The sequence below is a fragment of the Ciconia boyciana genome, chromosome 12 (genome assembly GCF_034638445.1).
Source record: "Ciconia boyciana chromosome 12, ASM3463844v1, whole genome shotgun sequence".
In the NCBI taxonomy this organism is placed as follows: Eukaryota; Metazoa; Chordata; class Aves; order Ciconiiformes; family Ciconiidae; genus Ciconia; species Ciconia boyciana.
Window position 1 is genome coordinate 18,065,843 of NC_132945.1, and position 25,669 is coordinate 18,091,511.

The 25,669-nt window shown below is 35.5% G+C and overlaps 1 protein-coding gene across 3 annotated transcripts in view; it reads right to left on the reverse strand.

Annotated features, from left to right (window-relative positions):
• The window catches only part of THOC2 (THO complex subunit 2), a 56,092-nt gene that overhangs the window by 3,610 nt on the left and 26,813 nt on the right, over window positions 1-25,669 (reverse strand). For 2 of the 3 annotated variants that reach the window (XM_072876698.1, XM_072876699.1), the window contains exons 14-38: window positions 24,990-25,120; window positions 24,802-24,903; window positions 23,448-23,532; window positions 22,376-22,469; window positions 21,811-21,891; window positions 21,433-21,529; window positions 19,454-19,571; window positions 18,491-18,670; window positions 17,677-17,841; window positions 16,694-16,969; window positions 16,104-16,245; window positions 13,434-13,591; window positions 11,932-12,060; window positions 11,268-11,399; window positions 10,995-11,179; window positions 10,054-10,238; window positions 9,648-9,750; window positions 8,821-9,257; window positions 7,883-7,941; window positions 6,303-6,338; window positions 1,867-2,004; window positions 1,445-1,514; window positions 1,213-1,370; window positions 498-574; window positions 355-402 (exon numbers count right to left, since the gene is read on the reverse strand). In XM_072876698.1, the coding sequence (XP_072732799.1) occupies window positions 375-402; window positions 498-574; window positions 1,213-1,370; window positions 1,445-1,514; window positions 1,867-2,004; window positions 6,303-6,338; window positions 7,883-7,941; window positions 8,821-9,257; window positions 9,648-9,750; window positions 10,054-10,238; window positions 10,995-11,179; window positions 11,268-11,399; window positions 11,932-12,060; window positions 13,434-13,591; window positions 16,104-16,245; window positions 16,694-16,969; window positions 17,677-17,841; window positions 18,491-18,670; window positions 19,454-19,571; window positions 21,433-21,529; window positions 21,811-21,891; window positions 22,376-22,469; window positions 23,448-23,532; window positions 24,802-24,903; window positions 24,990-25,120 (3,366 nt within the window). In that variant the 3' untranslated portion in view covers window positions 355-374. The remainder of the gene's footprint in view (window positions 1-354; window positions 403-497; window positions 575-1,212; window positions 1,371-1,444; window positions 1,515-1,866; window positions 2,005-6,302; window positions 6,339-7,882; window positions 7,942-8,820; window positions 9,258-9,647; window positions 9,751-10,053; window positions 10,239-10,994; window positions 11,180-11,267; window positions 11,400-11,931; window positions 12,061-13,433; window positions 13,592-16,103; window positions 16,246-16,693; window positions 16,970-17,676; window positions 17,842-18,490; window positions 18,671-19,453; window positions 19,572-21,432; window positions 21,530-21,810; window positions 21,892-22,375; window positions 22,470-23,447; window positions 23,533-24,801; window positions 24,904-24,989; window positions 25,121-25,669) is intronic. The other variant, XM_072876700.1, reaches the window with a different exon arrangement.

Consider the following 25,669-nt stretch of genomic DNA (forward strand, 5'->3'; position numbering starts at 1 on the left):
ACACCAAACACTGCTGACCCCCCCACTCCATCCCCCCCTCCTTTTTTTTTTTTTTGAAAAAAAAAAAAAAAAAAATTTAGCATCTATACTATCTCTGTGCTGATGATGGGGAAAGTTTTTTTCCCGTTTTAAAAACAAAAAACAACCCCAAAAACCTAAAAAACCACCCAACCAAACAAAAAACCCCCAACCACCCCAAAAAAATCCCCCCAAAGCAACTAAAAAACCCAAAAACCTACCCTGGGTAATTTCAGCCCTTTCACACTCAGGCTGTTTCGTTTGTATATCCTTTACCAATCAAAAGGAGCCACAGGAGATACCAAGTCAAACAGAGTAAATCATAAAAATTTTTACCTTGACTAGAATAATCTTCATTATCTGTGCTTGTCTGAAGATTTATGAGTAGATTCAACATTAAGGAAAAAAAAAGTGTTTTACTACATAAAAGGAAGCTCATTTTCTGTATTTTTCTGAAATGTTAATGTGTAAAAGGATATTGTTTCTTTTCTTCTTTCCCTCCAGTACTGTCTCGTTTTTCTTTCTTTTCTGTTTTTTCTTTATCATGTCTTGATTCCTTTAAAAAGAATACACACATGGGAAAGAGTTTATTATAGTATACATTGTACAGTCTGATTAGAAGGATTATACATATTTAAAGTTATAACTGGCCACAGCCAGAATGACAGTAATCAGCTTCTATGATTTTTGAGATTATTCTAACTTAGTCTTACAGTTCTATGATAACCACCATCACTAAAGAGTTACAACAACTGGGAACTATTGTTTGGTGTTTTACAAATATGACTACAACATACTTAGCTGTTTTCACAAAAAAAAAGCTGTGCTAACACATGCACTTGAATATCTGAATACGAGCAGACTAGTTTATAAGTAAGTTAACTCTGCTTTCACATATTTGCTCACCAAACCAGTCTGCAAATATACTTCAGGTTCTGAATAATCTACAATAATTTCTGAATTTTCCTGGCTACTGCCAAAATTATATTCTTCCAATTGATTCTGCCAGGAGTGACTGCGGAAATATTTAGAGCCACAAGATACCAGAATTTCCAGAAGTGTTTTCCTACGCATTCACAATGTATCTTTTAAATTTAGGTCATAGCGCAGCAATAAAATTTAGGAAAAGAGAATCAGCTTGTTCTGTCAACATCATCATCATCAAATCAACAAAGTGAGAATAGTTTATTTTACCTTTTTGCTACCAGAGGAGCTCTTCTCCATCTTTTCTGCTTTAATTGAATCACCTTTCTCTTTTCCTGAAGATTTTGATTTGTTCTTCTCCTTCTCCTTTTCAGTTAAGCGAGGGGAATCAGAAGGACTTTCACTTTTACTGTGTTTTGAAGAACCAGCTAAAAACAAAACATAAAGTTGTAGTTCACAACAAGTAAAAGCCAAATACGCACACACAAAATAAAATACGTACTTGTCCCATTTTCTTCTTTGCGTCGTTTAGTTGAATCCTGTGGTACCTCTCGGTCACTGTTTGAATGATCCTGGCACCAAATACAATTATGCAGATGTTAGCAGATTAAAACATACTCCTGAAGAAGCACCTGCTTCTACAATGTTACTTTGAAGAACTAATTTTTGAATACTTAAAATGCAACTGAGTTATCACCTCTTTCTGTAAAGTTTCTCGAGATCGGTTTTGAAAGGAAAAAGTTTTGAATACATTACTGTAAACCGACCTTTGAAAAAGTAAGAGAACAAAAGAAAAACAACCTCGGTATGGATCGCTTCTGCTTGGATAGGCTGTACAACCAATTATTACGGCAAGGACTTCGAACAGAAAGCTTTCCAAGTATATACCAACTTTCTAAACTAGTTCATAAAAATTTCACCAACCCTTTTTCGATCTTTCCTGTCCTTTTCATCTTTCTTCTCTCTCTCTCTGGATCTTTCCCTTGACTTGTCCAAATCTTTCTTGTCCACTTCTCTCTCCTTACTCTTGGACAGTGTTGGAGTAGTGTGGTTAATGTAGTGCTGTTAAATTAAGGCAATATCACCAAATATTAATATGTATTCCTAGATTTGTAAATAAAAAGCCTTACTCTAACATAACAGATCTAGCTCAAATAACAAAATTAAACATTAATACTTTACTAGCAAAAAAAGTGACTGAAGACATTTTCAAACTTATCATCCATAATTTAACCTAGAGCTTTGTTTTCTCAACACTGGAAACTCAAGAACACTTTCTCTTAACTGCAACACTTATATTAAATACACATGACGTCGTTCACCAGTATTGTTTGATACATCAAAACAAATCAGACAGCAGTACTATTGAATCAGGATACGCAGATTCCCAGACTGACTTAACACTTGCAATCTTGCCTGGAATGAATGAATGGAATCAGCTGCTTAAACAGGTTCTAATTAATTTTTAAAGAATAATCTTAATCCACAAAGTATTTGAGACAATACTTTGAATAATGTGTTTTTTCATCAAAAGTAATACAAAACTCTACCTTAAACCTAAACTTTAAATGATAAAAGCAGCCAAACACAGAAAAGAATTGGTTTTGCTCTGTAATGTGTTCTAGATTGTTATTCCACTCTCTCTCTAACCAATTTTGATAAGCTCTGTAAAACATACTGGTTTCACAAAGCTGAATATTTTTAATATAAACTGGGGTCACAGGGGAGGAGAATAGAAAATAAGTCACAGTAGTGTCAAGTATAACACTTGACAAAGTTTAAATGCTACTGTGTATATATATAAGGTAACACATGTATTATATAAATACCAATGCATTACAGTAACTAATTCTGTCTTTTTAAAAATACAACTATATAGTTAAGATCTTTCTAAGAAATATTTTTCATAAAATACCAATAAGAACACATCTTAAATTAAAAACACCTTTCCTTGCTATTTTAAATATTTAAGTTACAGCAACACAGATTTAAATCGGTATACTTAAATCTTTCCCCAGTTCCATAAGCTATCAATTTTATTGGGGAAAAAAATTAATATATTAATAATTAAAACGTTCTCTGTATTTCTTTTGAGAGAGACATCTTACTTAAAAGGACACCAAAGAAAGATGTAAGTGGAAGATTAGTTTAGAACAATCTAGAAATCACTTGAACCAAACCAAATATTGTTTCAAGTAATTTTATTCTTTTAATTAAATTAATCCTGTCCTTCTCCAGTTCCGGTAAATGTTTAACTTACCAAAACTTGATGTTACTGGTCCTATGTTAAAAGTCACACTGACAATGTTAGGTCTCTTTTCCTTTTATTACTTAACTGGAATTTTATTATCCTCCTACGCCAGAGACTGAACCTTCAATACTCCTTTCGCTAGATACTTTTCTTTCCACTCTTTTCCCTCACTCTTTTCTTGTTCGATTTCCTACATTGCCATTCCACAAGTAAATTTATCCTTGCTCCCTTTTTTGCTGTCAACTTTTAACAGTCACTTGCAAATATGTTTTTTCTACGCAGCCCCATTCAGTTGTCTCCTAGAGATGCTCTCCATGTGAGAGAGCAAACACGCAGCTCTGCTTTCTCCTATTCCGTTTCTTCAGTTCACATGGTTGTTCACAACAGATGCCACTGCTCTTCTACCATGTCAATGCAGAATTTTGGAAAACTGCATCCCTCCCACTCCCTTTTACAAGAAAAGGCTGGATTTAGCTCATCAGGCTTTATCAACTTGCTTCTAGAAATGCTGCTAACTGAAACCACATCAAATTTTGGGCACTGTTGTATGTTGTGTAACTTGGGCAAAGGCCAAAGCAAGAATAAACACAAACCTAACTCAAGTCTGGCACCATTTATTTTATAACCTGCAATGTAAACCAACATTTCAATGGTCTGTCCCCAGAAACTGAGCAAAGTCAGGAGTAAAGAAAGCCTGTAAGCATACAACAGCACTAGACTTCTACTAACTTTCAGTGGAAGCTGAACTCATAAATCTTACAGGCTTCTGAATATCCCATCCTTTCCCTAAACAAGTACATGGCAGTAAAGAACAACATTTAACTTGTCTTACACCATGTATAGGGAACATTGTCAAGAAGTGCCTTAAGTCTGTTAGAATGGCACTGAAGAATGAAAATTAGTTCATTAAGTGAGAAAGAATAGAAAACAGCATTTAGAAGAGGAAGGAAAGGGTTGGACACCCCCAATCCCCCAAGCACTTAAACAATAAATCCATGAAAAGTCACACAACTGCAATACACTTCCAGCTAAGTCTACACAAATGCATTACAGTTAATTCTAAAACTTAACTTTCCAAATTGACTAGAAAAATAAAGCTGTTCATTGATCTTTTAGTTACAAATAGCTCCACTGTCTGCTTGATTACCATATCAATGTCTTAATAAGTAAAATAAATAGTTTTCAATAAAAATTTAGCTTAAGTAATGAAAACTTGAGTGAAGTTTCAATTAACCAGTTGAACCTTGACTAATGCAGTAAGGGAGGGAAAAGTGAGATTAGACTACCATATACCACACTTCAGATAGATGTGAGTTCAAGACAAGTATTATAGTTTTCTAACTTCAAAAAACTTAAATATACAAGATATCAGGACAATGATTTATAAACCATTTTTGAAAGTATATGGATTCGATCTATAGACACTATAATTTCATCAGCTGTAAGAATCAAAGGATGCTTCCTATATACACCCTCCCTACAAGTAGGTATGCTTGGTACTGGAAAGATTCAATTAAAAACACCCACCAGCAAGTGTCCATTATAAAATCAGAGCTATTTTGAATTAAAACATACACTGTTCTGAACACTTTGTTTATACAAAGAGAGCTACAAGTAAAACAGCAGTGTAAATATAGAATAGGAAGTAATAATCCATTATTTTAAATTAAGTGAATATATGTAATCCTGGATAAACCCATAAAGTCCAAAATGTCAGCATTTTCCAACTGATAAACATTTTTGCTATTTAGTTACACATTGATGCTGACTGTGTAATCAAAAAATCTTAATAGCAACTTTAGAAGATTTGATCCATTTCCTATTAGCCACATACCCTAATATATTAGCAAATTTATGGTATTTGTGACTGTTACTATGCAAGTGGTTGAGTTTTAAAAAAAAGCAACAGTATAGTTGCAGAATCTGTGTAAAATACAATATTCCAAAACATCATTCAACTCGTATCACACTCTACTCAGCGCTTGTCAGGCCACACCTGGAATACTGTGTTCAGTTTTGGTCCCTGCTATACAAAAAAATATGTGGACAGGCTGGAGAGGGTCCAGGGCAGAGCCACAAAGATGATCAAAGGACTGGGAAGCCTGCCATATGAGGAAAGACTGAGAGAACTGGCTTTGTTCGGCCTTGAGAAAAGGCGGCTTAGGGGAGACCTTATCACCATGTTCCGGTATTTAAAGGGTGGCTACAAAGAAGATGGAGACTCCCTTTTTACAAGGAGTCACATGGAAAAGAGGAGGGGTAACGTAATGGGTACAAGTTACTCCTGGGGAGATTCTGCCTGGGCACAAGAGGAAAATTTTTCACAACGAGAACAATCGGCCATGGGAATAATCTCCCCATGGAAGTGGTGGATTCCCCAACATCGGACACTTAAGATTCAGCTGGACAGGGTGCTGGGCCATCTTGTCTAGACTGTGCTTCTGCCGAGAAAGGTTGGACCAGATGATCCTTGAGGTCCCTTCCAACCTGGTATTCTATGATTCTGCGAACTCTTGAAAGTTTTCTTTAGCATACATTCTCATAAAATACTGAATCTGAAGTGCATTTACAGGAAGCAAACAAACAAAGATGATAATTTAGGAGGTTGTCTGTGATGCTTAGAAATATAGTACTATAGCACTAAAACATGAATACAACAGTAGTAAAGGGTACTTATATTCCAGAGATATGTCTCAAATATTTTTGGTTTTAAATAACTACTGTTTTTTAACTGGTATCAAAAAAAAGAACTAACTATTCTAAGAACTATTTTAACTATTCTATTACCCCTTTAGCCAAAAAATGGCTTAATTGTAAGGACATTTATATAAATTTCAAGTTTCAGAGAGGACCAGAAAAGATACTGACCCATAAAATCTCTTTAAAATATTGACAGAATGGTAAATTCAGGGGATTTTCCACATAACTATCCCTCTCTCCTATACAGAGGTTCTATATAGCAGACTGAAAAAATCCCTGTGTTACTACACTAGCATTTACAGGAATGGACTTTGAATTTTCTGATGGGGTTTGCCACAAGACCATAAGTTAAGTTCTCTCTGCAATAAAACATGACAGTAAACTTTGGTGGTGTCTAAAAGATTCAAACCTTTGCTGAAGAGTCCTTGAGTTCGTTGAGGTTGTCCTGTAGAAAATGAATGGAGATGACACGTAAGCTGGAATAGTTTTCAGAAACCAGAGGAACTTTGGGAAGCATGGCCATACCCTTGAAACAAAAAACAGCTACTCCTTCTGGAAAAAATCTTATGTTAATACTGTACACTGAATAAAGCTAGGAACTGAAATGTTTTTTAAAAAGAAAGAAGGAGGAAAAAAAAAAAAAAAGAGACAGTCATATCTATTCTCTAGACCCAATTATTAGCTACAAAATGTGTTTATATCTAATTCTTCATAAAACAGTGAAAAAATACTCTCCCGCCAAGACAAAATATAAAGAAAAAATAGTCTTTACTCTAAATACAGCTGAACCACAGGTGAAACAGGTTTAAAGTGTTTTTAAACCTCTATCTTCTCCACTTTCAGTTAAATGTGGTAGAAGTCACTCTACATTGACTTTACATAGCCATTTACAAAAAACAGGCAAGAAAAACTTCGTCATTTTGAGTAGTTATCACTGTCACCTGCTTCCTCAAAACTAGTAACAGCTATTTGAGTTCTCCACAATTAGCCTAAAACTTTCAAGTAAATCTTACATAGAAAAACATGTACTCTTTGAAAAACCAGAAAAAAGAAAAGCTTGTTCTAAAGTTGGTAAGATGGAAAAGCTTGTTCTAAAGTTGGTAAGATGGTGAAGTTTAAAGGCCCACATAATCCATCACAGTGCTCTTGATGAAGTATTAGTAACTTACAGTTTTAAATGTTCAACGACTGCAAATTCAAAGATTCCATGAACATAGATGGTTTAGAAATAAAATAAATATGGAGCAAGGAATGGCTACCCTGAGTCTTCAAGTAGGCTACGCCCATGGTTTTGTGCTGCGCTTGAATGCTTGGGGTTTCTCTTTGCTGGGTAGTAGGCTTGGTTGCCACATCTGGTTTTATCGTAACGCAGGGCTCAACATGGTGGGAACCCATTGGAAATAAACAAACCTCGAAGGGAAGGTACAACAGAAGCTGCATGCGCACTGAATATACACAACTACAGGAGAACTGATCACCAAGGAGACTTTAAAATGGAACTCCTTTCAAGACTCCTCCTTAGAAGGCACATATCGGTATGATGCTCATCAAGAAGCCTGATGAATTCAGAGGTATCGTACATCCCGTATCATCCAGGAATCTTCAGTGCTATAGATTCTTCAATAGAAGTGCAGAAAAATATGCTCCACTCTGCTGCAAAGACTCATTTGCTTGTAGCTACCATTGCACTCCAAAAAAACTGACTGCTTAAAACAATGAGGCACTTCTGTGTAAAAATTCTCTTGCAATTTCCAAACACTATTTACAAAATTTGTGCTAGGTCCTTGAAGCATTATTTTGGTTAATTAAAAATACTTTTATAGAAAAAAGACAGTCCGCCAATAAAGAAAAGGAATGCATTTTCTAATGCAACATAAAACCTCCAGTGGTTCCAGTGTATACTTGGCACAAAACTTGAAGGAAGTCGACCATTGGCATCCCAAACTTGTGAGCCTAACATGGGTGCTGCCTTCCTCAGGCTATACTAACCTTTACTGTTGAGGAATGTGATGGAGAAGAATGTGTATCAACTTTGCGGCGTTTTTGTTCTGAGGAAAGAAAACAACAATAGCATTATTAAAACACATTTAAAAGAAGATAATTAATAATACGGCTTTCTGAAGTACCAAAATAATTTAAGCTAGAATTCACGTTTTACCACTATGTAAGTTTTGTTTTTCTTCAGCTAGAGTTACCAACGTGCCTTGACCCTCTTTATGAAAGTTTGCAGGAAAAGTGTAACGTGAACAAACTCCTGCAAAATTATGCTCATTTCAAACTTCCATTTTATGTAAGTCTGTATCTGAATTTCAGAGTTGCTATGAAGACCCTGAAAAGGTGAACCCAATGAAAGGCATTACCACCCTCCTTTACTTGGTTTGCCTTAAGCAGTGCAAGTATAAAAATCAACATCAGCCTCGGACTATAAGAACTTAAAATATCAACATGAAGGATTTGTTAACCCTTAATAGAAGAAGGAACTGTTAAAGCTTACTGTGTCCTTCTTAAGGACAGAGGCCTACATCTTCCACATCCCTGTTTTCTTTCAATTCAAAGGTTATGATGAAACTCTCGGAATACACTCTTGAGGCTTTTGTGCTCAATTTTTGCAAAACTTGCAAGGCCACAGTTATACAAATACACTTTAATAAAAGACCATTTAGACTTATACTAAAAAAGTGATAGGCTTTACAAAAATGAGCATTCACTGAAGGCAGGCGAAGTTCACACATTCACACAGTTCGCCTTTTGGAGATATCCTGACTACCTACTTTAGGCACTAACTGTATTTAAAAGCCAAAGCCAAAGCGCTAGCTATTACATAGCAACTCTTTCTCACCATCTTAGCATTTTTTGACATTCAGTGATTTTCCAGTGACACATTCTATTTTCCTAGACAAGAACAGAAATTAAATACGCAAACTTACCCCTTTCAGATTCTGATGTTTCTGATCGGGGAACAGGTGACTTCAAGGACCCAGCTACTGGCATCTTTTCTCCTCCTTTAGCATTTTCCTTGGATTTCATTTCCTTCGCTACATCTCTTTCTCTGGACGGCTCCTTTTCTCTCTCCTTTTCTGCAGTTGACTTTGACTCAATGATGGTAACAACTGTCTTGGATTTTTCTTCTTTTGAAGCTTTTTCTTCTTTCTTGACTTTTTCCTTCTCTTTGTCAGATTTTGGCGTTTTCTCCTTGATCTCTCTTGCTTTATCATCTTTGTTTGCCCGTTCTTCTTTTGGTTTATCTTTCCCATCCTTCCCAAGTGCCTTCATCTCTGGAGTGGCAGCTGGAGTCTTGTCTTTTTTTTCTTTATCTTTTTCCTTCCCACTTTTTTCTTTATCATCTTTCTCTTTAATAATTTTGCTGCATCAAAAATAAAAAGGCCAATTAGCGTGCATAAAAAAAACAGCTCTAGTTTTATCGCAAAAGTTTTACTTCAGATGGTTTGATAGAACCTCCTGAAGCAGTCACTGTCAGATTTCAGATTTGCTGTCTCTTTATCAGGACAGCAACAAGCAAATGTTCTCATTTGTTTTATCTTTATTTAGCAAAAGTGGAATGCTTTTAACAACAGTGTCAGATCAGTACAGCTGTATATTTTGGAAGAAATAATCTAATTTATTAGACTTTGAAGAAATGGAAACAATTTATATGGAACCCGAAAGTAAAAAAGAAAAGGCAGGTCAGTTTCAAGTACAATCCTATGGTTTGAAAAGGAGAAAATAGAGATTGTCAAAGAGTCACTTTTCTCACCTATTAGAAGCACTGTTTCCATTGCTTGTTGTCACCTTTGGTGTAGCGTTGACAGCTTTATTAATAACTTTCACCACACCCTGAGACTTCTCCTTTAGTTTATCTGTTTAAAAAAAAAAAAAAGAGAACAGCTTTATTTCAACAATTTAATATACATCCTACTGGTTAAAAACAAGTACCTAAGCATATTCATATAAGATCATGTGTAGCTAACAGTTAAAACAGGTAATTAAATGCACAATACCCTCTCCCAAAACCAACTAAAAATAAAGAACACACACTGACCCTATTTAGCATTGCATTTAGATTTTTTCTTTTCAGTTTAATGAGCCAAATTTTGAGAAACTAGCCTGTAATGTCAGAAGATTTCTATTAAAACAAAAAAAAAAATCATAGGTTTGTTTACCAGTCTCCTCAGTAGTGCCTTCTTCCAGTCTAACTGTATTTATTGTGAGAGATGTAGGCATCCCAGCACCACCTGGCCCATTTTGTACTGTTGCAGCTACAGCATTCCTGGCAGGTGGGTCTTTGTGGTGGAATTCATTTTCAGGTATCATGAAAGGCTTCCTACTTTTCAACTGCCCAGAATAGCTGCAAGTCGCACAGATTGTTAAATATGCACAAACATAAAGCAAAACATGGACTGAATTTTAAATGAGGATCTAATCTTAACAGTTCATCTGTTATTTATTTCACAGTTTTTCCCAACTGATATGCAGTTTCTTCCCCCTTTTTGATGAGCTCAAAAGAAAAGAAAAAAAAACAAAACGACAAACAAAAAAAGCCACTAGACACAGAGGAAGCCCTACCTCCACACCCTCTTCACCACCACACATACGCACACCTGCCAAACACACAGAAGAAAGAGCCTACTGACAAAACTTAAAACTGTTAGGGCAACCTGAATTGCTCCTCAAGCATACATGGATGATTCTGCATTCATCACAGAAAGATGCAAAATATACCTAAGCATTTTAGTTTAGCATTTTAGAATCATATAAATGTCCAAAATCTAAGCAGTCTTGCATCAATAGCTCTTAGCTTTCTTCATTCTACTCTCCCTCCTGTCTACTTGCTGCTACACTATTTCTCTAAAATTAAGCTATGCTCTTGTGAGTGGAAATCTTTACTATTTAAAGTGTTTTACTAGAGTCTTGTAAAGGAAATTAGTGATCATCCAGCACAAAATGAAAGTTTTCATTCACACTGCCAGCCCTGAGACGCAGGATAGCAAAATCTTCTGTGATAATGTAAAAAAATCAAATGTTAGGACTGTAACAGTTCCGAGTCCTTAGAAGCCTCTCATGATCCACTTTTAACCACTTTCTTAAAGTAAGGTGTTGTTACCCCATAGCCAATGCATATAGATCAGGTCTCTTCTCTTTCTCTTCCTGACATATCTTATGTACTCTTCTTTCCAAGGCTTGGCCCAGGTTCAGCACTTTTGGATACCATGGAAGGATTTTGGTCAGCACAATCAGGATATTTCTGATATGTGTATATTCTCCTGTTTCAAGGCAGTGCACAGAAGCCTAGAACACAAATTAAATCTAATTAAGTTGTTTGGGTTTTTTTAATTAAAGCTTCCAAAACCCTATGTTTTTTGGCATCTTTATTTACCTTAGTTAACTTATAGTGCCATTTGTGTACCACATGTCTAAAATTCTCATAATCCAATTGATCAGCTTTATTTCCACCATCAAATCCAGTTGCCCGTAATATAGTTAGGAAGCCTGGATAGTTGCCACATTCCTACATGCGCATAAAAGAAAAAGAAAAAAAGAAAAAATATTTTCCCAGGAAGCATAAAATAATATTGCAGAAGTTGATATGATAACTGAAGCAGTTTTTCACTGATTCTGCTAAAGACTAAGACGCGATCACACTTTACAAGACTTACACACATATTGGTTTTTAAAAGCTTATTTATGTTGAAATCTTAGTTGGGGGTGAGAGAAAAGATTATTTGTAATTTAACTAGCTTTTGCAAGGAGTATTATGAGAGTTTCCACATGCTCCCTAAATTATCTTCAAGACAAGCTATGAGAAAATCAGAAATAAAATTTAGCCACTATATTGTTTTGACACTATACAAAATTACTTCTATTAAAACTACATGAATTACAGAAACTCAATTCTAAGTTTACGCCATCAGAAAAATTCCATCACACAGTGTTTTTAAATCTAACTAACGATTTCACTAAATCCATTTTTATTGGGCTGAGTTACACAAGTGGCCATTATATATTCTCATGAGCAAACTCATTTTAATAACTTCACATACCTTTTCATATATGACTCTGTCACTGTGCCATCTAGTCACAGTCTCCAGCATACAGCATAAAAACCTGCCATATCTACTAGCTTCATTTTCAGTGCAACTTGCAACTGTATATATAATATCAGAGAAAACCTGTGAATAGCCATAATAAAAAGTTACAATGACTCTACTGAATTACAAAAGGAACAAGAACCCACAAGAATTTCAAATTTCTCATCTAAACCACCGCTAAGCTGGTTTCTAAAGATAAAGGAGATCTCTTATAAAATATTCTCAGTTTGTTTTCAAGACTTTATTACCCAACTGCTGGTGCTTCACACTTAGCCCAGAATCTAAGCACTGCATATAGCAACTGCTGACATACAGTTTTCCATAGTTAAAGTGTGTCTTCATTGGCATACAACTGTTTGTTTTCAAATTAGTAATTTATTTGAGCAGGTAGAGGCAAACACCTAGCCAAGCTGATGCAAAAGGATTTTCTTCCTGGCCAGCACAGGTTCATCAGATGTGGGCAACTGCAGGAGCCCTTTTTGTCACCTAGAACATGGACTGAATATTTGAGTAAGAATGCTCTTTTGGACCCATGAAATCAAAACAGATACCTACTTCAAATGTCTCATTTCAAAGGAAACCAGACAATCTTAATTGAATGTTCATATGAAAACAATCATCACCATAATTTTTTACAATACAGCCCCATAGGTATCCTTTTAATCAAAGCTTATAGTCAAATCTGTTATAACTGTACATTGATGCACTAACGTAGTAATTTGACTTCTTATAGCAGTAAGTGCCAGAATGGTTCTGACAGCCTGGAACAGTAGAGTCAGCTGGTACTGTTGGAACTGAATGCATCCTGCCAGATTCTTCTGTCTACGTTCTCCACCTTTTGCTTCCACAGGACAAAAAGAATGGCTACATGAACAGTGAGAACAGCCTGAACAAACGCCTCCTCCAACTGCCTCATTTGACCTAGAAAGTCCGGCTGCTACTGCTATCAAGAGTACTTCCCATGTCACCGTGGGAGTCACTTCCCATGTCTCAGTAGTGATACAAATTAGTCCACTGTCTGTAGTACCATTCACCAGGGTCAGAAGGGTCCTAAGGATGCTGCTTGTTGGGGGCAAGTATAAGAAAGCTGATACTAGAGCAGTAGAGCACACACAGCTAAAATGGAAGGGTTAGATGAGGCCATAAAAATGCAGACCACTGTAAGGTTGCAAAACCTGAATGCAACTCCTATGACTGCTAGTGACTTTGCTTGGAAACTTCAGTCTCATTAGGATAAATCAAAACCAAAGTTTCTTGAAAATAAACTCCTGAAGCTCTAGGAAAACTTGGTTTGTAGAATCTGAAGTACAAAAGGGAACTTTTGATTGTCACAGATTCTAGAATTAAACACAGGTAATTATTTTGTTTACCTCTTTTGGGAGGCAGGGGGGATACCAGTTTTGCATGCTCATAGTAGTCATTAAGTACATACACACACAGTTCTAGCTACTTACTCTATCATAGCAGAGAAGCGTGGAAAAGTTGGGTGTTTTCTGCTGATGCACCAGTTCTACAAAGTGAGCACAATAAACTGCATCGATTGCCGAAAAAATGCATCGAGGAAATATACATAACTGCAAAAATTTTGTGATAGTCTCATTTTTGGTAGACTCTTCAAAAACAAAGTTGAGAGAAAAAGGAAGAAAGTAAGTAAGTTAATGGGTTAACACTCAACTACTCTGTTCCCAAGAAGTTCAGTATCACACATCCGTATTCTCGAGTTTGTACATTAGGCTGTTTGTATTCCAGACATATCTTTGGCACTGCTCAGAAAAAGTCAAAATAAGCTTAACTGTTTGAGGATATGGGGGGGTGGGTGTGTGTGTGTGTGTGTGTGTGTGTGTAGGAGGGTGGTTGTAGCAAATCTTTATTTCTTATTTGGATGGGGGAAAAAACAGGCTCAGAAGAAATCTTGATAAACTTCTCCAACTGCTCAAATTCTGCACATTGGTAAACGGAACACCATCTGCTATTTCTCTAGAACACTTGTTTTCTCCTTTCTAGATAGGGCTGACTTTCAGCTTGGTTTCCTTAGAAATGGAAGGACATGCTGTCTATATACAATCCCTTAAACATCATTTTTCCAATCAACCAAACAATTATAGGAATTTAGACAGAGGAACAGTCTTCAGTAAAACACCATCCCAATACACATACATTCTGTGAAAGTTTTATTCTACCACTGAGTAAATGACTGCACTGTATGCTCAAGTTACCCGTTCCATTTGACCAACCACTGGTTGGTCAACGCAACAGCCGAACACATACCCAAATGGGTCCTCTTGCCCAGTTAACAAGGAGCATAAAAACAAGCTGGGATGGATGTACAGCACAGAAGGAAGGTAGGTAGAAAATAAACATACGGATGAAAGCATAGAACTGAAGACTGCAAATGGATGCCTTCAGAGGAAGAACAGTCATGATCCTCATGAGGGCAACTGGTGTTTTTGCACTGGGATTCTTGCACAGACTGCAGGGCACAAGTCATAAGACCCAGGATTTACTTGCTTCGATTCTGTGATGCTCATGGAATAAAGCTTGTTCAAGAAAGGACCGTTAGCCTCTACTTAACTAAAAATTTTATGTTGATTTTATTTAATTTTAGTATCTACCCCTCAAAGGTTATAACAAGCCTTTAACACTTCAAAAAAAAAAAAACCAAAACCAAGAGAATCACAGCTCATAGAACAATCAAGTGTGTAAGTTTTACTTCAAAAATGTAAAAGTAAAGCAAGTAAGCAGCCAGTCAGAATAGCTAGTTTTGGACTGTTAAAACTACCAGTCTACTTATTCTGCCAAAAATTAACCTATCTTAATGATACACCCACTCTATCAAAAGCATCTACACAAGAAGTCAGTCTTTTAAAAAAAAAATTAAATATTAGTAATTTTTAAAATAATAATTAAAAAATACTGCTACAGGGGATGTGTTGTTCAGTTTCCTCATATAGCACAATTACAGATAATTTATTTCAATGGGGAAACTGCTGAAAAAGTTAAATTTGTCTCCAAATGCAATGCTGGGAAACTTCTTGCAGCTGAAGCCTGAGCACTCGAGAGCCAACAATAAGCTATTCCCCATGCCCCACAAACACCTGTATTATTAAGAGTACCTGTTTATATACAGATCATATCTACACAAACAATTTTCTACACGCTTTTAGGTGCTTCCTTGAGCAGACACATTTATCAGTCAGCTCTAGACCAAGCTTCAGTCAGGCAATAATTTTTCAACCAGTAATTTCATGTAGCTAATTCACTGTCCATACCAGTACATTTTATATTTATAGGGAATAACCTTTCTTGATTTAACTGTCAATGTTTCTTCATTCAATCAGTTGGGTGTATCTTACATGAGCTGGACAATAAAACGCTTTTCCACTGGATTATGCTAGGTTCCTTGGGACAGATGAACAACTACTTCCAGTTACAAACTGAAAGTTCTTCCAGAGAAGAAAACTGACCAGAGAAAAACATTTCAGATTAACCATACTAGTAGAGTTCACAATCAATATGAAACATTACAGAGGCTTTGTTAGAGAAAAAAGTTTGTTCTGCCTCCTGCATATCTGCCATAATGAACATTTGCATGCTGTTTCATTTCGCAGTGCTGTTAGGTTGGCACAATACTTATCTTGTCATTGCAACAGGGTTTATGTTACCGGCCAAATACTGGCATATTGCTCCTCATCACAGGACTCAAACAAAGTAAGTTAACTCAAACCACTCATTGAGAGTTTACATGCCTATTTCTTGCAATGTAGCAATTATCCTAACTTAGCAGCATTCTAATTGTAGTAAGTAAGTGCAAGCCATCTTGCAATTACAACTTTCCACTGAACTGGTCAATCTCTTATTTATTTTCTAAATTAGTGCAATATTTAAAAGGTCTCGACATTGCAAGAAACAAACAAAACATCTCCCTGAAAACCAACTACTCGGCATTTGTAGCAAAGACACATCACATTCTAATTAAAAGTTTACCTTGCTAACAGACCTCAACATATAAAAAGAGATCAAATTTTAAAATCAACATTAAGAGTACTAGTGCAAGCTGAACTTTTAGTTCTGGGAACAGCGATAACTACAAAAACATCCGGAGTGTTTCCCCTGCACACACTTACTTGCCAGAAGCCAGTTATCCTTCTCTAGTTTCAGTCTCTGTAGAACCCTCTGCACATGCTCCAACTGCTTTTTCTCCTCTTCAAGGAGCTTGTCCTGAAGAGCTGTGCAACGTTCTTTTTCTTTTTTCTTTTTATTTGGAGGCTATAAAATGTCAATGCAACTCACTTAGTATTATACTAACACTTGCTATAGATAGAACAATTAAATTCCTGATAATGCTAAAGAATACTTGAAAAGCTTTCTATTTCACTAAATAATGTTCTGCTCTAGTAATCAACTAATTTTATGAACACTTGCTGACTAAAGTTAAGACAAAAGTGAACAGCTAAACCACAGATACAGGTGTCAAAGATTGCTTTCTGAAACACAGATTTTCTAGTAATTTTCACTTAGCAAAGTCACTGGTACTTTTATCACAGGAATTATACGGATGAGTCAATCCAAATTATGTGAATGTGACAAATCAGAATGGATGAATCAAGTGACAAAACCTCCCAGATCTAAACAACCTTAATATAAGATTTCATGAAAAAAAAAGGCTTTCAAGGTTAGAAAGTTTCAACTGGACCATAAAATTATATAAACATACCATTTCCTGATTGTCATCTATGGCTTTCATCTGGACTTTAAGTTTATTGACTTCTCTGTCATAGCTACTATGTGGGACGGCAAGGTCATACATTGTCAAAGACCAGAATGTAGCATAAAACTGAGGACTGATGTCATCCCAAACCTTGGGAAGGTGCAGAGAAATCACAGCATCATGAACAGGAGCCATCACCAGCTCACATGATGTAATGTATTTGTGAACTTTGTGCTGCTGTTTATTTCCCTTCTCAGCTTTTTTTAGTTCATCATACTTGGACTGTGGATTAAAAAAAAAAGAAAAATTTGTAATCTTAGTACACAAACAATATGATTTAACTTTCACAATATAATTTAACTTTTCTCAAAAACCTTTCTGTATAACATTTACACGTGAAATGTCACTTATGTACATAAAGCACTGAAGAACATCATACAGAACTTTTAGTATTCATCCATATTGGATAGATTTATCTTTCTTCACTGATGCTGCTACCTGTTGTTATAGTTAACACATTATGCTACACCAAGTAAAAATTGCTATCGATATTTAACATGTTAGATGCAGGGACAAATTTATTTCTGAGATTTCCTGAGATACCACACCTTCTGGCAGCTGCAACATTTTCCTCCACAGCAAAAATCCATATAAAACATCTACAGAAGAACTTACAAATTTGGGGGAACAGGGAGGGAGAGAACTCCTACTGATCACCAGAAATCATCAGAAGAGATGAATTCATCAGAAGAGATGAATTCATTAGCTACAACTTCAGTCAGTTGTGTGAAAGCTGACACACGGGCCATGTTTTCTATGAAGATAAAGGCTAACTTGTTCCAGCCCACAGCTTCTCTTTCTACCTCTACTCATAAAGCTTCTCCAAGTTTCATTTAGCAAACTTAAACTTTAGCAGGAACCTAACACATCCATTGGTAACATGTAATATAGCAGCACTAACAGCAGGCAAACAGAAGAGTTCTACTTACTGAAATATGGTGTGCATACATGGGTCTTGACAGGAAAAATGCAGCATCGTGAGGTGTGTGAAACTCATTACAGAGAACATCAATAGAAGGCACTCGCTTAATGTAATCCTCTGTGCTTAGATTGGATGCTAGAAACCCACCAAATTGTACCAGAGTGTCATGGCACTACAAGTGAAAGATACAAAAAGTTAGCAAACAGTATTATTTTGTTCAAAAGTGAAGTTAGGGAGAGCTTGAAAGCTTTCTTTTTTTTTTTCTTCTTTTTAAAAAGTTAACACCACATAGTACAGCAAGAATTTTCTCATGAGGGAAGAGATGCTAAATTTTCCATGCCACATACTTCTGTCAATCAATGCTGACTCAACTCTATCTGCAAAAAAGAAAAAAAAAAAGAAAAAAAAGCCCTACAAAAGCCAGCAGAACTGTAAGAGCATTCTGTTCTACTAGAATGAAATGAAACTACTTCCTACTGCCTAAGGCAGCAAAAGAATTCAGGCTGCTTCTCTTAAAAAGAGTTCCTCTAACAAAGTAAGATCAGAAGAACATAATAGCCAACTTAAGAAATAAGAACTTAACTTTTTATGACAAATGGTGTTTTAATCTTTTGCTCAGAAGTCACTTGTCAATATAATACATCCATATATTTTAATGAGATCACTGCAACTAATTTTTAAAATTCTTATACATTCATATTTATTGTGCTGAATTCTTATATTTTCTTATTTATGTACTGAGTTCTTATATATTGTGCTGATACACTAGAAGTTACTAAAGAAAAGGAGGTGTTCTTATAAATGCAAGTGTTTTTACTTGCCTGATCATACAGTTTTCCCACCAGCTTCAGATGTTTCTCCCCTCCCTCTTGAAAGATCACACCATTTCTCTGTTGAGCCATAAGCAAGCACAGTGGAAGGGCAAGATCATGGTCCAATAATGCATCTTTCAATCTCTGAGAAGACTTTTTTGTATTCCTGATTTGGCCAAAGTATCCACCCTGCACAGTACAGAAGAAGTTACCCAAGTCTGGTAATACTGCATCACAAATGGAAACCACGTGGGCTTTTGACTGCAGCAATGGTGGTAAATTAACATCAATAGTTTCCTGTCCATCAGTAAAACTCTCTCTCTGGATCCTGTACTGCAATGTATGTATATAAGAATCGGAAACTAACCACTCTTGCATGCTATTAATCAGTCTTTTACACAGTAAACAAAGAATAACATTTCAGCTCAGGCATCATGACACTGTATTTTAGACCTAGGTCTGCTGTCATCTGCTCAAAGTCTCTTCTCTGTTCAATACAGGAATTTCAGATTTTAGTTCTGATTATACCTATTCAACTCTCTAGAGAGTTGAGTCTATGTCAGACTCAACTAGGTCTTTGACGCCAAGGCTGCAACAGTGTTAGCTGTTAAAATGGTTTAAGATGTTACTCCACTCAACAGGGAGCTGCTACCCCCAGAGCAGGGCTAAAACAGCAGGACTGCACAACGTACAAGCTCACTGGCTGCTATAATTCACAGGTCTGTCATATAACACTGGATAACGAAGGCTGCTTTCATTAATATGAGATGTTGTGAAGCACAATTAAGGCTCACGTATACATTGTCTTGGCTGCTGGTCTGCAAGGCTTGTAAGCTCAATGGAGTGGGCAGCTCTCTGATGAGAGCAGTAACACCTTTTTCAGCTACACCGCCAGAGTTTCATGAATCAGAGTCTTTAGAACCACCATTAATAAGCAATAGCTATTATTAATTAAATTTAACACAAACACACCTCAGCTTTTAGTTGTTCTCCACCAGTCATGGCTTCCAATTGTTCCATTGTCATTTCTTCTGTAATTTCTATCCCTGCCATTTTCTGTACTACCTCTTTTAAAATAAGCAAATCAAAGCTGCACAGAAAACAGAAAAGTGGAGTAAAACCAAGAAAATTTATTTAAGAATGGAAGCTATGACATTCAATACACAGTACAAAGCAACATTATGATGCACATAAACACAAACAACATCTTAATTCTTTTTTGAAGAAGAAACTAGTATGCTGAGCGCACACGGATTTCTTTATTGCAAGTAAAAAGTTAGTACTTAAAAGCAATGCAGGCATTCAACAGCTAGATTTCAGAACCCCTTCAGAACACCCCTTCAGAATAATTTCTTTGTTTTTGAAAATAATAGTGAGTGTGGTGCTATTAAGTTTCAAGTATCAACAAATTAATCATAACATTTATTGCTCCCTTTTGTTGTTTTACATGCTTCATACATTATCTATACAGTTATTTCATGAACATGGAATATTTTAAGTTTTGTTAAAAATTGCTAGGGTAGTACACAGCCTTAGAAACTTACTGGCAAAATTAGTCTGGAGAGGTTATTTGGAACATGGAAAACATTTTTTCCTTAAAACACAGAATATACAAAACACTCCAATGATCATCCCATCCAGAGACTAGGCTTTACTTCCTGCTCTGAATTCTATAAAGGGCAGTGACTTTTCCTCCACAGAAGTACAGTAAATTGTATCATGATCATTCACATCAGCAATATTTTCCAGTAACTTCTGAAATTTGTGTGACCTACTTATAAAAAGTGTTGACCCATGCCCTCCAAAACAAAGGTTTATATTTAAATAATTTATATTGTTTATATTTTTGTTTGCTGTTCCAACCATAAGTATGTTTTCTGTCTAGGAACTATACAGTACCAGCATATACTCCAATTCAAATACTCCAGTCCTATGGAACTGGTCATAGTGGTAAATCCATTTTATTTCTACGATCCCAAATACTAAACTGAATTTTAAAAATAATTTGATTTTTTTTCAAAATACATAAAGTCTTAATACTCAATTCTGGGGAAAGACAAGAAACATTACTTACCCTTCCTCTGTAGCTCAATGTGATTGTACCATCAGAATACAAAAGAAATTAGGGACAGGGGAGCACATGAGACTGAGCGTCTACATTGCAGGGAAGGGAAAAAGCTAGATTTCTCAATATAAATACCCTAAAATAACATGCTGCGTTATCTCCATTGGTAAGCTGTCTTTCAGTAAGCATATGGGAATTCATAATAGAAAAAAGTTCATACTCACCTATGTGATAAAAATAACACATTAAAATTAAATAAATAAATTAAACAAAATACTAAGTGATGACAATGGAAGGACAAAAGGAAAAGGAAGATTCAAATTGCAAACCTTGTTTAAAGTTTTTTTTTGAGTTATGATTAACATTGATGTATCAAGAAGCAATTCAACTGGCATTAAATAAATTGGACAAAGTATTTAAAATAATATTAAAAAGTTAAGAGCCATCCCTGCAGAGAAGACAATCTCATAAGAGAAGACTTTCTCATAAGAAAGAAAAAACTAAAACTGTAACAGTCACACCCTTTTATATCATGGATACTTATTTTTTCAATAACGTACAATAATTTCTATGACAACATTACAGACCAGCAGGGTTTCTTCCCTGTCTGGTTAGTTGTTAAGAAAACTGTATTTAAGTAAGTTACAGATGAAAAATCAGTACTTCAAAAATAATGTGTCACAGCTATACAACTGGAGGAAAAATAATGTACTAAAGAGAATATTATTCTTTCTGCTATTTAAAATTCTTAACCTTCCTGGTATTACGAATTGAGTTTTACCACTACTGGAGTAACTACTACATTGAGTGCCTATGTGTCAGCAAACGCCCAAATAATAAAAGTTATAAAAACTGAGTTTATAAAGATCAGTTGTGCAAGACTTGCCTTTTCCCAGCTTTCAGTTGGTTGGCTACATATTGAAGTAGACCAGCAAGTTCAATTGGGTATTTTCGGAAAACTGCACCACAAAAGCTAGCCAGACCTAAAGCAAGGAGAAACAGCTGTGACTGCACCTCATGAGATACTAATCATGATATAAGCATTAACGAAGTACATGTGGAAAGTTAGCAATATATGTATTTTTGTAATAAAAAGAAAAAAATGTTTTCCTACAGATTAAACTTGCCAGCTCTCTGTTCCGTTTAAAACATTAGCTAGTAGATCCAAGTGAAATATTGATCATAATGATGAATAGTATGGTAGATCATAGGGAAGGTGAAGTATTTTCAACATTAATGTAATAAATAAAACAAGAATACTAACTCTGCAGCCAGCTTGAGATCGTAGTGTCGTCATGCTTCATTCTCTCCTTCTCAGGGTTTGCCAGAGCTTCAATGATACAGTCTTTAGTGGAGTTAGAGAAAATTTTTCCTCAATTTGTAAAAACAAAAGTTACACAGCCCTGTTTCTCGAGCTCCGTAATTTGTAATATATGAATACGATATGCAAGTATAGCAAGCATGACACAGGGGATCCACTAACATAGTTGGTGGTATAAGAAAAATAAAGTCATGACAGAAATGGTAACTTAGAAAGCAGTATTTACCTCACTATTTACAGGATCACTATGCCTTCAAGAACAGAGTGAAAGTAGTAAAAAAAACCCTTAAAAATAAAGTATGATTTTCATAGTGTGAAAGAACGAATAGAGAAGGTTCTGTAACCCACTGAGAATGCAAAGGTATTTGCAAACTTCACTAAACTTTCCAGCAAAAAGCAGCAAGAATAGAAAACAGAAGAGAATATTTACTCACAGACAACAAATTTTATCTGGCTACAACTGCAACTTTATCAGTAACTAGACATATTGATTTACGTAAAAGGATACATGCCAAGACATCATAGTTCAGCGAAGTGAGGTATTTCAGTGAATCAACAACCGGAGTTATTAAGTTATCGTATTTTTGTATTTGTGATAAAATCTGAAAGTTACAGAAGACATTCAGCCGAACAGGAAGAGTATTCCTTATCTTTCATATAATAAATCAAAACCATTTAACAATGCCTGTCTTCAAAACCTACACAAAACAACCTTTGAAATTGATTTTTCAGAAGGTCCTGAATGACTTTCAAAGTAATAGGTAATCTCATTAATTTATCTAGTACCATAGACATATCAGTGAAACATCTCTAACAAGTAAAAACAATTCTGTATAATTATTTTACTTTTCAATTAACAGAAAATAAAATTGCGAAAACATTTCACTCATTTTCTTCTAAGATTTCTTAAGAATCCTAAACCTTAGCAGTAAGAGTTTCTGTTGCTACTTATAATAATAAAAGACTACTTAAAAAAACCCCTGAACCTAGGTCATGAAAGAATACAAGTAAACTGGATTAATCAAATTTTAGAATGTTCTCTTTGGTACGTGATGTGCTCACACGTGTGTGTTTTGCAGTATTAATTTGTTCAAGTAAAATCTTGAACCGGATAGATCAATAATCACAAGTGACATTTGTGAATAAGATGGAGGTCCATCAACATACTTTTACACCTCTGAAGCATTCTGTAGCACCAAGTAATCTTAACAATCCTCCCAACTTCGTAGGGTTTTTTCAGACTTCAAAGCATTATGTTTTCTTGAATTTGCATTCTGTATAACCTGATCAGCACATCCCTGTACCTCTGAGACCCACCTCAGCTATCTCAAATTAAATACTTTACTCCTATAAATAAGTGGACATAATTTTCTCTGCAGTTGTGGTTATTCAAGACCTATTGTCATATTAAATATCTCAGACTTGTGCACTACTAGCAAATTACTGTATTTTAAAATTTGCTACAATAGTAAAAAATAATGAAATTAGAACTGCCCTCTCACTAAGACAGCAGGTCCCTTCCTATACTTTAATGTCTACTGTTAGGATGAAATAGTATTCAAACACATGTAACTACATACATAGTCAAATAAAATTGTAGGATTGCTGTGGCTGAGCTTCCCAATTTGTCTTCCAGAGGGTTTCACATTTTCCTTAGTTAAACGCCTGTAAAAGAGAACATACTTTATTGCAATAGACAAGCTAAAAGAATACTAGAACAACAGGTTAGTTCCAGTGAAGAAACACCTTTATTAGTCGCAGAGATTAAATTCTCATTGGCAGATGCATTTTTACGAAATCTAAGCATAGAAATATTACTCCTCCGGGAATCTGAAATTTATAATCCTATAATGTGCAGGCAGTACAAACAAACCAGTTGTCCTTATATTACTGCGGACTGTATTCTAGTTTCAACTTGGAGCACTTTGCATTCAAAAGTTGTCAGTGGGACCTATACCACATATAAAAATAGCATGTGATGCTGTTAATCTCTTGCAAATTTAATTTAGCCACAGATTAGTTATTTTGCATTTGTTGCATTCTGTTCATTGAAAAACAGTATTAGTTTCATTGTGTTACACTTCCACAGCATTCCCTACTGAAGATATGAGCTTAACATGAAACCTGAAGTCGATACACAAAAGTAAACTGTACACAGAGCAATCTCAACAACTGACAGCACTGTGGCTCATCTGCACATTTGAAACCACTGTGCAAGAAAAGGGATGTAAAGTTTTACGGTCTATGATAGCTATGCAGCAAGTTAGAAGAGAATCAAAATCATTGTCTCTAGCTTTCACAGCTGCAAGTCCAAAGTCTTTTACCCAGTAACAATTATTCTGTCTCGCCTATGTAGAAAGGTTTGAATTATCCACATTATAAAACCATAGCATTTGCTTTGGGCAACAACAAATGGAGAACCCAAATCCCTGACAATGATGTCAGGGACATTAAATGTGAGGTAAATCTGAAATTGTTGTGAGCCCACTTGAAGATGAGAATGAATCATTCCATTCAATTCAACTTACTGCCCTACTTTCAAACCTACAGAAACTGTGACAAGATTTTTGAGACTCTTTGGATTAAAGAGTCTCCATACCTAGAGAACATATGTTGCACTCTGACATTTGCACAAGCAAAGCAATTTATCAAACAACAGCATACCCATGGAAAAGGTTTTAAATAATTTAAGGCGACATTTTTCACAGATTAAATACCCCTGTTGGTGACAAATATGTCTGTATCCTTACTTATTTGACAGTTTTTAATCACAGTACATTAAATACTTCATGAACAAGGATTATCAGTGAAATAGTAATTTCATCAGAAAGTCATTAGAAAGGGAATGTATTTGTCAAGTTTTTTTTCTTCAGTTGGTGACATGAAATACATTGTATCACAGCTGACAATTATTTATGGAATTAGACAACTTACTTCATGATGTATTTGGCTCGGTCTATGGTTTGAGCTTTAACTTTCACTAGAAGTGGGTGACTATTGTATGTTTCATTCTTCCATTGCCCATAAAGACGGTACCTTGAAATATTATAAAGAAAACTATTTTTAGTACTGACAATTCAAGAGACCACTTCCAAAGAATGGAATCAAATTATTCTACTCACCGGTACTGGTATGGAAAAGTTTTGAACATCCCCCATAATTCTTCAGACATGCATGCATTGCAGTCCATCAAAGAAAGAGATGGAAGTAAGACTTGATCGGTAATACTCAACAAACAGCTAAACAGTATCTCCTGAGATAAAGACAAAAAACTCGAGGTCACTATCAAGTAAGTACACCAGAAGCAATGCTATGCAGATATGCACAAATTGCACATCTTAGTAGACTGATAAAATACAAGTTTGCCACAAGATTAAGACTTCCTAAACGAAAACAAACAAACAAAAATCTAAAAAGGACTTAAAAATATCTCCCATGATAAATCTTCTATTAGATAATTTATGGACCATACATACTGTCAATATTTTATTTGCCTATATAAGATATTTGAGCAAAACTGCTGAAGTTTTCAGCAAGTTGCACTCATTTTCCAATCAAATAAATAATTTAAAAACAGATATACTGTGGAATGGCATGAAGTGCAACAGGAGAAAATAGATTTTGGCAACTGCTTTCAATGTATTATGGTATTCCTTGACACTACTTCCATTTTCAAAATTCCAGATTAAAACCTGAAGGCATTGTACATGTTTCCAAGGCACAGTATCAATTTCCCTGTTTTCAGTATCCTGTCCTCACCCTTTCCTAAACATTTCTCTTTCCCATTGAGCTATGTTAGAAT